Source organism: Macaca mulatta, chromosome 4 (assembly GCF_049350105.2).
Source record: "Macaca mulatta isolate MMU2019108-1 chromosome 4, T2T-MMU8v2.0, whole genome shotgun sequence".
Lineage (NCBI taxonomy): Eukaryota > Metazoa > Chordata > Mammalia > Primates > Cercopithecidae > Macaca > Macaca mulatta.
The window spans coordinates 128,820,126-128,833,007 of NC_133409.1; the positions used below are offsets into that span (position 1 = coordinate 128,820,126).

General features: G+C 42.8%; 1 protein-coding gene across 1 annotated transcript in view; it reads left to right on the forward strand.

The window, feature by feature from the left end:
• The first annotated feature begins 942 nt into the window (after positions 1–942).
• GCLC (glutamate-cysteine ligase catalytic subunit) overlaps positions 943–12,882 on the forward strand; it is a 43,629-nt gene continuing 31,689 nt past the window's right edge. Inside the window, 1 exon segment of the mRNA NM_001261107.1 lies at positions 943–1,099. Within this exon segment, the coding sequence (NP_001248036.1) occupies positions 950–1,099 (150 nt within the window). The 5' untranslated portion in view covers positions 943–949.

Sequence of the window (12,882 nt, forward strand, 5' to 3'; positions counted from 1 at the left end):
CATCTATAAAAGATAGAATTAATATAATTGTATGCAGCTATGGGAAGAACTTGTCCCAAGTCTCACAGTCAGTAAGTGATGGAGCCTAGAGTTGAACTGTTTCACTTCACTACCATGTTAATGCTTTTCTCAACACATTCTGCCGCTCTCACTGATTTAAGTGTGAGGCCCTGACCAACTAAAAAATAATATGGTGAGTTAGTCATTGATTCAAACAATCAACTTTCTTCCCCAACCCCAAGTTTGTCTCTTTTGATTAGGAAAAAAAAATGAATTTTGACATGTCGCGTTTGCTTAAAGCGAGGCAGACCGCAGGCCCCCTTCCCGCGAGCTGCTTCCCTCGACTCCGCCCCAACCACCCTTGCACACCCCTCCTCAGTCTCCGTAGTTCCCACCGGGCTCCCCCCGGCCACGCCTCCGCCGCTGCACCTCCTCCTGTCCCCGCCTTCGCCCGTAGTCTATAAAACCCGGAGCGACGGATCGCGCCCAGGAGCGGCGAGCAAGCGGACGCAAAGACTGGGCATGCTCGGCGGCGGCGCAGGTTTTGGTCACAAGTAGGAAGAAGCCAGTGCACCAGACCGGCAAAGAGAAGCGGGAGCAGCCGCGGCAGCGCGGCCGTGGGGTCCGCAGACGCCGCCGCTTCGGAGCGGGAGAAGGAGCAGCGGGGAGCCGGCCAGGGCGAGGCCGCCGGGCCGAGAGCCGTCCCGCCTGCCCTCAGTCTTCTGCCTTCGCATCCGCGCGGTGCGTCGGACCCAGGGTCTGTCACCTGGGCGCCAGGGGCCGCCGCCGGGGAGCCGGAGCGGACGGGACCCTCCCTCCGCCGACTGCGGCCCGAGGGCGCCCCCGCGGGGTGGAGCGGCAGCTGCCTTCTGCGGGCTGCTGAGTGTCCGTCTCGCGCCGGGAGCGGGCGGCCGCCGTCAGCCCCGAGGAGGAGGAGAAGGGGGCGGCCATGGGGCTGCTGTCCCAGGGCTCGCCGCTGAGCTGGGAGGAAACCAAGCGCCATGCCGACCACGTGCGGCGGCACGGGATCCTCCAGTTCCTGCACATCTACCACGCCGTCAAGGACCGGCACAAGGACGTTCTCAAGTGGGGCGATGAGGTGAGCGCCCGCGGCCCCCGCCCTTGCCCGGCACCCCTCTCTGGCCGCCCGCGCTGCCTTTGTCTGGCCCTACGCCCCCGGCCCTATCGCGGTCCGCGTTCTCCACTGTGCCCGGGGGTCCTCGAGCGCCTCCCGGCCCCGGGAGCATCGTCCCTGCCTTCGCCTATTCGGCGTCCAGGGCCATCCTCCTGACTAGACTCCTTTCTCGTTCATTCATTCTTTTGGGTTTTCCCCTTCATTCCATAAACACGGATTGGGCGCTGGGAGGGCGTGAGCATGAAAAAGTGACACTAGGTGCTGCGAGTCTTCAACCTAGTGTTTCTGCAGACAGGCGACTACCACGATCCATCTTAGAGGCTCAAAATTCGCTTTTGCGGTCAGTATGAAAGAGACTAAGTTTTCCTAGCAGGCCTGCTGCTTTTAGAAATCAGGTCTTCAGGATGTCCACTTCTGCTCAACCTCATGCAGGTGTCTTTTTCTTAAACCTCTCCAACTTCTCATCTCCCCTCCCCTCCAACACACACACTTGATAGCTATAAATTGAAACCAGTAAATTACGGCTCAGTTTCCTACATGGGGGAGGAAACTTCCCTTTCCTGTTTAGTTCTAAGTGGGAAAGCATTTAGAGTTTCAGCATTAGGATTTGCTTGTGTCTTTCCATGGCCTAGGTCCAGCATCCAAACTTCACAAACCAGTGTTCTGCGTAGAGATGAAATGTCTCTAGATTCTCAGTATGTTGAACCATTGTTTATTGGAATGATCTGGAATGCAGCAATGTTAAAACTGTTGGTTTAGTGTCATCTGCCAAAACGTTTTGTGCCTTCCCTTTCTGTTTTTGAAAATTACGTGTGTATGCAGTACACATTAAATGACTTCTTGAGAAGTCCATCTCTTTTTTCTTGTTTTTAATTTTTGCCTTAGCTGGCTTGCCACCTGTGTAAACTGTTTATCTTTTGGCCAGTGTTGTTACCACTCTTGGCCTAAGTGCTGAGGTGCTCTTACACCAGTGCAGAATATCTCCTTTCAAAAAGTTAGTTTTTTTTTTTTTTTTTTTTTTCTAAGATTGGGAGATAATTCTGCCTCCTACAGCTGAAGAAATTGTGCTGTTTTAAATTAGGAAAGTATGATGACTAGTAATTCACATTTCTACAAAAAGTGGTTTGTCACTTCTTTGAACAGAAAAAGCACAGCATGTGTTTTGGTGATGATTCTTCAGTTTTACTGTAAAGTTCATAATTTCTTTACAGCATCTGCCATTTTGTATATTCATTTTTGTATTGTGTGTCACAGGAAAATGTAAGACGAAATAGGGCAGGGACATAATGTTTGTTCACCTGTGTTTTCCTAGGTCCCAGCCTTGTGCCTGGCATCAGGTCCTTGTGGCATGAATGAGTGAATTACCATTTAAAGTTTCCACTGTATGGTAACTAGTCATTCTAGAGCAGTTCAAAGTTTGACATTTTTTTGTGCTACTCCTTTTTTTTTTTTTTTTTTTTTTTTTGAGACGGAATCTTGCTCTGTGCCCAGGCTGGAGCGCAATGGCGCGATCTCGGCTCACTGCAACCAGTGCCTCCCGGGTTCAAGCATTTCTCCTGCCTCAGCCTCCTGAGTAGCTGGGATTACAGGTGCCTGCCACCGGGCCCAGCTAATTTGTGTATTTTTAGTAGAGATGGGGTTTCACCATGTTGGTCAGGGCGCTCTCAAGCTCCTGACCTCAGGTAATCCACCTGCCTCGGCCTCCCAAAGTGCTGGGATTACAGGCGTGAGCCAGTGTGCCCTGTGCTTCTTTTGACATTTAACTAGGTCTCTCTACAAAGACAGGCAGTTCATGTCTTTGGTAGTCATTGTCCCAGGTAGAAGTACATCAACAGGAAATTTGCAGCACAGTTGGAGCTCAGCAACTCATTCCGGAGACAACACCCCACCCCCCACCACCCCTAATCCATCTTCGTCCCATTTGGTGTATTCCTGCAAGACCCTCCAGGAATCCTTAATCTTACCCTTTTAAAAAGGGCCTCTCCTGTTGGCAGGAAGAGCATTTAGAACTACCTATTTTAAGTGACTTTTGTAGTTGTTAGGTAAGTTGAAGTGAGAAGAGCTGAAGAGTAGAGTCTTGAAGTACATGTCTCTACTTTTAACAGGCTTTCATGGAGAGCTTTGCAATAGGTTTACCTCCTTCCCACTCCGAAAGATCAAGGGGCTTGGAAAAGAGTGGCAATAATGCAAACTTGTATTATGCATCTATAAAGAAGAGAAAATTGGACGCAGCATTTCAGCCAGGTCATAACACTTCTTGAAGAAATTATACTGAGCAGATCTATGGAGAATTAGACTTTGATATTGTGTTAAGACTCTAATAATGGCTGGGCGGGGTGGCCTGTAATCCCAACACTTTGGAAGGCCCAGGCAGGAGGATTGCTTGAGCCCAGGAGTTCAAGGCCAACCTGGGCAATGTAGCGAGACCCCATCTCTACAAAAAATTTAAAAATTAGTGGCGTGTGCCTGTGGTCCCAACTACTCGGGAGGCTGAGATGGAAGGATCGCTTAAGCCAGGGAGTTTCAGGCTGCAGTGAGCTGTGCTTGTTCAACTGCACTCTAGCCTGGGTGACAGTGAGACCTTAGCCCCCCAGCCCCAAAAAAGATTTGATAACACTGCCCTTACCTTAACATGTGTAAATGATGTTCACCGAAAACTTTCTTTAGTGACTATTGAGACTATACCTTCACATTTCTTCTTCCAAATACTCTGTTATAAATACAAAGTTATAAATTGATTTTTTTAAACCTCATTTGAAATGCTGCTTTTACCAGCATTTTACTGTTTTATGATCTATCCTTTCTATTTCTCTAGACTATTTTGTTTTCCACATCTGCCTTTGTTCCCCCCCAACCCACTAACATATTAATGTCTTTTGGAGTGGTGAGTAAACAGAAACTGAGGTAGGAAAGTCATCTTAGATGAAAAACACAACCCGCTGCTCATTTTTTATTATTTTAAATTTACTTCAGTTATATCTCTGGGTGGAGTATAGAATTTTTGAGAAGAATAACATTCCTGCCCTGAAGTGTTGATGGTTGCCTGACACAAAGGAAAGAATTAAGATTGTGAAGATTGCCCAGGTGATTAAAAAGAATCCCCACCCTACTTTCCCTCCTGCAATGACACTTAGGTGAAACCTTGGTCTCCCCCCAGCTAGTTCTCCCTCCTACCCTTGATCTGGGATGCAGATACTAATTCTCCATTGTGGTACCTCTCTACATTTCTTTTTTTCTTTTTTTTTGAGATGGAGTCTTGCCCTTGTCACTCAGGCCGTAGTGATCTGGCTCACTGCAACGTCCGCCTCCCAGGGTTCAAGCGATTCTCTTGCCTCAGTCTCCTGAGTAGCTGGGATTACAGGCACCCAACACCACGCCCGGCTAATTTTTGTATTTTTGTATTTTTAGTAGAATTGGGGTTTCACCATGTTGGCCAGGCTGGTCTTGAACTCCTGGCCTCAGGTGATCCACCTGCCTTGGCCTCCCAAAGTGCTGGGATTACAGGCATGAGCCACTGTGCCTGGCCACCTCTCTACATCTCTTATGGGCAAAGAGAAGGTGTGACTTTTTTTTTTTGCGGGTTGAGGTTGGGAGGGTCTCATCATGCCTAAATATTTGCTGATGCCTCTAACCATTCCTCCAGCATCATCATCATGTCAACGTAATCTAATCACCCTTTTGTAAGATAGAGCATTATTTTTCAGACTGCAGGTCATGATTCAGTAGTGGGTTGACATACATTTAGAAGATTCCAACCAGGACTTTGTGTGTGTGTGTGTGTGTGTGTGTGTGTGTGGCAAGACACTTAACACAAGATCTACCTCTTTAACAGATTTTTAAGTGCACAAATATAGTATTGTTAACTACAGGGACAGTGTTGTACAGATCTCTAGAACTAGTTTATCTTGCATAATTGAAACCATGCTCACAGATTAGCAGTTCCTCAATTTTCCCCGCCACCCAGTTCCTGGGAACAATTCTGCTTTGTGAGTTTGACTCTTTTAGTACTTCATATAAGTAGAATCAAGCAGTATTTGTCCTTCTGTGACTGATGTATTTCACTTAACATAATGTCCTCAAGGTTCATCTAAATTGTCCCATACTGCAGGATTTTCTTTTTTTTTTTTTTTTAGGCTGAATAATATTCCCTTGCTTGTATGTACCACATTTTCTTCATTCTTCTGTCATTGAACATTTAGTTGTCTCTACATCTTGGCAATGGTGAATAACTTCGATGAACACTGGAGTGCTAATACCTCTTTGCCAACAGGACTTTTTAAAATATTAAATGGGACAGGGTGAAGAATATTAATCTATCATACCATAGTAAGAATATTACGTAGAACTTCTGAGTTATCTTTTGAGGGGGTGTGTGAAGGGTAGGCTTGTGCATTGGATTGCATGTAAATTATTTCTTACAATGGTTCACAGTTGAAGAGTTTGAAGACCACAGTCTCAGATTTATTTATTTGATGAGGTGAGCCTTGTGAAAAAGAACAGGTTAGCACTAATCTTTGCACATAGTAGGAACTCACTGGTACACATTCTGAATAGAAGTCTGAAGACAGGTCAGAAGCCTAGTGGCTCAGATGCAAGAGAGCTTGTTTGTGTGCAGAAGCCTTGAGAAATAGCTGAGAAACAGGCTGGGCAGATAAAAGTGTGTGTGGTAGATAAAAGTGGGTGTGGTGGGTGGTGTGCCACGTGGAGATGAAGAATGGCCCGCAGGACAGAAAGTGGTGTTTTGGATGTGATATGTTGGGCTTTATGGGGATCATATCAAAATGCTGCTTTTTATTGCTTACTGTTGCACTTACAGAGCCATGGACTTGGATCAAAAAAGACAAACATGAACTGAAAACTCGCCATAGGTATGGTTGGAAGGAGAGGCTGCCACTTTAGAAATTCTCAGCTCTACTTACTAGGATAGTATTTGTCTCTTCACACCAGAAATAACTTTGGATTTGGGGTTCAGCTTGTGTTCTCATCCAAGGCCGAAGTGGATTGTCTTACAGAGCTGCGTGTATGCTGGCTTTTTGGAACTCGGGTATTTTCCTGTGAGAGCTCCACGATCAGCCTGCAGATGCCTGTTTCACCTTTACTATGACAGGTCCTAACTCTAGCCACCATTTACTGTGCTGCTTCTGTGGGAAACAGAAATTCTAGCTCTTAGGTTCCAGGAAGATACCTATGTTGCCCCAGGATGAGGCGAGGTGAGGGGGATATTTCTGGGTGCCCTGTTGCCTGCCGATAATACAAACAAGTAAGCACTTCCGCACAGTTCACACACAGCTTTTCAGATATGGGTTTTGTTTGTAACTTAGGCACATTAAAAGACAGATCTGGGAAATCTATGATGTAAATGTAATAAATACGACTCCTGATTTTTTGCTAATCACTCCAATGTTAGCTGCCCACCAGACCTTTTCAGCTACTTAGTGGCAGATGTATCATCAGAATTGAAATCTGTCTGACTCCAGGTCCAGTCCTTAAATATTTTACCAAGTTTTGGGTTATTTACAGTCATGAATTTCATTGAATTTCCTTTTGCAGAGTTCAAACTGTATAGGTTGTAGAGAGTCAGAAAACAACATTTAAAACTTATACTTCTTCTAAGTTTGTAACCCAGTGCAGTGGCTCTTGAAAGGCAAAAAGGTAAATTATCCTCTAGTTAGCAGAAAAGTCCATGTGAACTTTGAGAGGAAAATGCAATGTATCTTTAATCTTTATGAGCATGTTCTTATGTATAAAACAGAAATGGGATTTATTAAGGGCTGATATATCATCCATTGAGTTTGAACTTCCAATTTGCCTATGTTGGGTTCAGAATGCTGAAGTGACTATTTAGAAAATGCATAGCTTGCCAGGCATGGTGGCTTGTGCCTGTAATCCCAGCTACTTGGGAGGCTGAGGTGGAAGGATTGCTGGAGCCCAGGAGTTCATGGCTGCAGTGAGCTATGATCATGCCACTACTGCACTGTAGACTGGGTGACAGAGTGGCACCCCATCTCTTTCAAACAAAAAAAGAAAGAAAATGCCTAGCTTATGAATGAATAAGCTTATGATCCTGTTTAAAAATACAGTCTTGAGCAATAAATCTAGAATGGACAAAAGCACAATTATTTGAGTCAAATTGAAGGTTCTCTATAGCTTTGGGCAAGTTGCTTACTCTCTCAACTTCAGTTCTGTCATCTAATAAATGGGGACAACACTACCTTCCTTACAGGGTTATTGAGATTAAAAGAGGTAATATTAGCGAGATGGTTTGCAAGTGTCTAGCCTGTTAAGTAAAAACTCATAAATAGCCTAAACCATTTACTTAGAAAATTTAAAATATCTAGTATATCTTATTTAAATAGCTGTGGTCATTGGGGAATGTAACATTCCACATATGTAGGGATTTTTTTGTTTGTTTTTTACAGTTGACTGAAACTTGCTCATTCAGATAAATTCCATTAACAATAATTTTTTATCATATTTATTTCCTTTTTTAAAAATATTATTTATTTATTTATTTATTTTTTCGAGACAGGGTCTTGCTCTGTCACCCAGGCTGGAGTGCAGTGACACCATCACAGTGTACTGCAGCCTCAGCCTCCCGGGCTCAAGCGATTTTGATCGCATTTCTAAGTTGCGCTTCAAAAATGCATTCACACAGGCTAGGCTTCTTAAAATAAGATATAGAGCACAAATTAATTATTTCTTAATAGGCATGACAAAGATTCAGGTTTCTTCTATAGGTCATAGCGTATTCTGTAGCACAAAAAGCAAAGTTGTCGCATCTATCTTTTTTAGCTGTCACTGGACGTTGATTCAACAGCATTTATTGTCCATTAACCCCTACCCACCCCCCAGAAGTCCCCTTGTCCCCTTTGCACATGTGTGCATGTGTGTATGCTAGAGAGAGAGAGGGAGAGCACTTCAGTTGATTCTGGTTTTTCTTCAGACACCACCTTTGAGAAACTGCCTTAAAGAATGTGTGGTCATTAATTAGATGAAGGAGAGAAAGGAAGGCATTATTGCCAAAAGAACAGTGTAACACAGGAGGAAAGGTGAGAAATACCATTGGATAGTATGTGAAGGTTATTGTGCAGTTTGGTGTTGTAAATGCAGTGAATAGGTTTAGCCAGCTTATAGAGGTCTTTGTTTAGTTCTCGATAAGTAGAGGTTATGTTGTACTTTAAAAACATGAGAAAAGTAGAATGGAAAAAAAGTATATTAGTCTTCTGTACCTATCTCCTACAGAAAAATCCTTTAAGACTTACCAGTTACTATGACCTACCATATCACTGTTGAATTCCTGCATGTTAAGACCCTACTGTCTTAGAAGTATGGTATTAGCAGATATACTCATTGATTGGTACTGTGTGTAGTTTCATTTTGAAGCATAAACCTGAGTAACATTCAGTAAGACTCTGCATGTTCAGAAAAGATGTCACAATATTAACTGAGCCTCTAACATCACTATTTATGTTTCTGAACATTTTTACATACTGTCAAGGCTTGTGAATATATTATTAAAGTTAGAAAACTGTATATGAAGCATTACTGATGTTGCTGGTATTATTGGAAGGACCATATCCTAATGAGCTTGCTAATTAGTACTCTGTTTCTACATTTCATGATATAATCAGGTGTTTCAAAAAAAAACATTTAAACAGCTTTATTGAGTTATAAAGTTAACTGCACATATTTAAAATGTACAATTTGGTAAGTTTTGACATATGTATACATCATAAAATCACCTCTGATAATAAGTATATTCATTATCTCCAAAAATGTCATCATGCCCCTTTGGTAATTTCTTCCTCTCTCCATCCCATGCAACTGATTTGCTTTCTGTTACTGTAGTTTGCATTTTCTAGATTTTCATATCCAGGAAATCATAGTTTGCATTTGATATTTAGTTTCATATATCTAGGAAATCATACAGCATATACTTTTTTGGTCTGGCTTCTTTGGTTCTACATAAATATTTTGAGATCCATCCATGTTACATGCGTCAGTAGTTCATTCCTTTTCGTTGCTGAGTAATATTTCATTCCATGGATATACCAGTTTGTTGATACATTCACCATTTGTGTTGCATTCAGTTTTTCACTATTATAAAAAAATTATATGAACATTAACATACAAGTTTGTATGTATGGACTAATGCTTTTCTTCATCTTATTACTCTTGGAGTGGTGTATGTTAACTTTTTAAGGAAACTATAATACCAGACTTTTCCAGGGTGGTTGTACCATTTTGCATTCTCACTAGCGAGTATGCCAGTTCAGTTCATCCACATTCTTGTTAACACTGGTATGGGCAGTCTCTTTAATTTTAGCTATTCTAATAGGAGTGTGGTGGTACGTTATTGTATTTTTAATTTGCATCTTCCTGAAGATCAGTGATGTTGAGTATCTTTTCATGTGCCGATTTGTCACGTGTGTATCTTTTTTTGTGAAGTGTGTTAAAATCATTTGTCTGTTTTAAAACTATTGAATTTTGAGCGTTCTCTATATTTTCGATGTAAGTCTTATCAGACACATGCTTTGCAAACTTTGCAAATATTTCCTCTCAGTCTGTTTTCATTCTCTTTTTTTATTCTTTTTTTTTTTTTTTGAGACAGAGTCTCACTCTGTGGCCCAGGCTGTAGTGCAGTGGCACAATCTCAGCTCACTGCAACTTCCACCTTCCAGGTTCAAGTGATTCTCCTGCCTCAGCCTCCTGAGTAGCTGGGATTACAGGCATGTGCCACCACGCCTGGCTAATTTTGTGTTTTTAGTAGAGGTGAGGTTTCACCATGTTGGCCAGGCTGGTCTCGAACTCCTGAGCTCAGGCAATCCGCCAAAATAAATGCCACAAAGCCCCCATGCATGTTTTTACATTTCATATGATCCTTGAAATCTTGATTATAATTTTTAGAAGGAAACAGGCTTGCACTGGGACAGCATATGAATTTGGGTCACTTTGGTAGTATCTCTGTGGCTTAGTTATCACTGGTGTGTAGTGAAACGGAACGAGTGATGACTTAATCTCCACTTAATGGTTATGTTTCTCAGACATGGTTTGAAAAGACAAAGAAGGATGTAATGAGCCTCAGACTTATAGCCAAAAGGGTTCATTTTTGATACACCTTTATTGGCACTTGGAAAGTTTGGTTATCTGGGTTGGTATGTCCTGAGCGACATACCATAGAAACCTGAGCGACTGGGTTTCTACGGCTACGGTTCTGCTCTGATGGATGATCTCTAAGGAACTTACTGTATTAGATTTTTGTGTCTGTTTTATGGTTAGAGTTTAGTAGTTGAACTTATTTCCACAATAATACTACAAAAGAGCCCGCAAAACAGATGTTCCTAGTTACATAAATGCTCTTACAGACCCCCTGTTGTCTTTGTCCCCCTCCACCGAGATTCCGTTTTTAGGCCTTTGGATTCAGTTAACTCCTTTTTGAAGTGGATGGTGACTTAGCAGAATTCAGACTCTAAGGTGAGCGACTTTTCCAGGAAACTAGTAAAAATCTGGGCTGTAAGTCTGCTCTATTCAGATTAACTGCTGGCGGGGGCCCAGAGCTTCACAGAGATAGAAAAGGTCATAGAAGCTGCTGTTTTCTAGCAGACTTTTCAGCAGTCCTGCCTGAGCTAAGCAGAGTAGAACCCTGGCCTGTCAGTGTGTTAAGTTGTGTCTAGGGGTTACCATCTGTTGGCTCCACTACTCAAATAGAGCAAGAACTGGGAAGTAAACAAAAACTTTATTCCTGGAAGCATATTTGACGCCTGTATGCAGATCACTTTATACATAGTTCCTGTAAACTTGGTCATCTAGTTTCTCAGCTCAGGATATACTGCAAGAAATTGAGGCAGAAATGAGAGGGACCAGTCGGGAGAGCAGCTGCCCAAAACAGGTCCAGATGTGGCCTTCCTGATGTGCCCCCAAGAGCCCCGCTCTGTTATAGCTGTAGTTAAAGAAGTGAAATTGCCAAAAACGTCCGAAGTCCTAATAAAAAGTGAAAGTATGTTTAGTATCTTCCTGTTGATAGCAGAAGGGGATGTAGTCAATTTTAGAAAGATTTCCACTCCTGTATATGTAAACTTTTTAAAGAAAACATATGCTCTAAAGGGGTAAGTTTTGGGTAATAAAATTAATTTGAATAAAATGAATGTTCTGTGTTTGATGAGTAAAAGAAAAATGGATGGTCTTATACTAAGAGTTTCTGGAAGACTTTAATTTCAAAAACAGTAGTTTAGAACTGGAACTTCGGACATTGGGTTTTCTCTTATTTTCAGATGGTTTAAAAGCCAAAGACTACAACACATTCTGAGTGGCTATCATTAGGGAAAATTAAGGCTGCTCTGCGCAGGATAAATACCTTGTACAACTTTAGGAGGCACCAGGGTGGGTAGCACCCCTTGAGAGTGGAAAGGGGAAGGAGTTACCGTGCTGGGGGTTCAGCAAAGGTCTCTCTGAAGGAGTGGCACTTGACCTGAAGCACACAAGAGCCAGCTCTTTGAAGTACTGAGGTAAAATCTTCCAGGCAGAGGGAACAAAAGTGTTTCAAAGGCCTTGAAGTAATTGTTGTGGAGACAGAAAAGGCCAGTGTAGCTGCAACATGGTGTGGGGTTTGGAGGCTGAGAAGATTGGTCGTAATGCTCTTTAGGAGGGATGTTGAAGTTTCTACTGAGTGTGAGCCATTTAAAAGTTTTAAGGAGAGTGACTTGACCTGCTTGCTGAAGGGCCATGGTCTTTCTGACTGTAGGGTTAGACAGTATTCCATGCTAGTAGCTTTCACGTTTGACTAAAACAAGTGCTCTGTGAAACATTTCCACAAAACAGCAGTTCCCTTCCCATGAGTGACATATTCTGATATTTCTATTCTACCCTATTAAAAATTATTTTTTGTTATGTTGATCACAACTCATCATGGCCCACAAAGGAGCTGTAACCAACGTTTGAAAAGCACAAGACACTATTCTGTGTCCCTCAGTGTATCGCTGCCCTGGAGCTAGAAAATAGTAACCACTAACCCTTAAGTAGTATGGTGTACTTAATACTGTTTTAGCACTTTACATGCATTATTTTATGTAATCCTCCCCAGTAGCCCTGTGAGGCAAGTATTACCTCCATTCTGCAAAAACTGAAGCATCGAGAAGTTACCAAGATTCAAACGGATTGACTCCAAAGCCTGCCCTCTTGGCTGCTCCCCCACCTATTATCGCCTAAATAGGCAGGAGGAAAAGAGCTCTGTGACAGTTTTAATAGGCTCCAGACAGAGATGAGATTGAGAGTGGCGAGGAAGAGAAGGAAGAACAGAGAAAGCAATGGTGGTAATGCAGGAAGTAGGCTTTTTTTTTTTTATGAAAATATGAATATGTCATCGGCCACAGATACAGGCTTAAGCATTTTTTGGTACCCCATAGCCGGTAATTCTCTTCTAGTGAAATGCCAACACTCTTTCAAAACGATACCATTGAATATGCTTGGCAAAGTTCTCGGTCTGCAGGACAAATGCTAACAAGTTTAGTAATGTGACTGCAGCCTTCCCAGCTAATCTGCTGGCCAGCGAGCCCTGTGAAAAGGCAGATGCAGGACGAGCCCTTTCTGTGAAAATCAGGCTGACCTCATTTGATAGTTATGCAGCTTGCGTCAACCTCTTCCCAGGGCAGCAGGTAGCAGGCCAGAATCAGAACCCCAAGTGAGGAGCTTTAACTTATCTGAGATTTTCATCCTTTAGCATGAATTTCAAATACGGCAGGGAAGGAAAT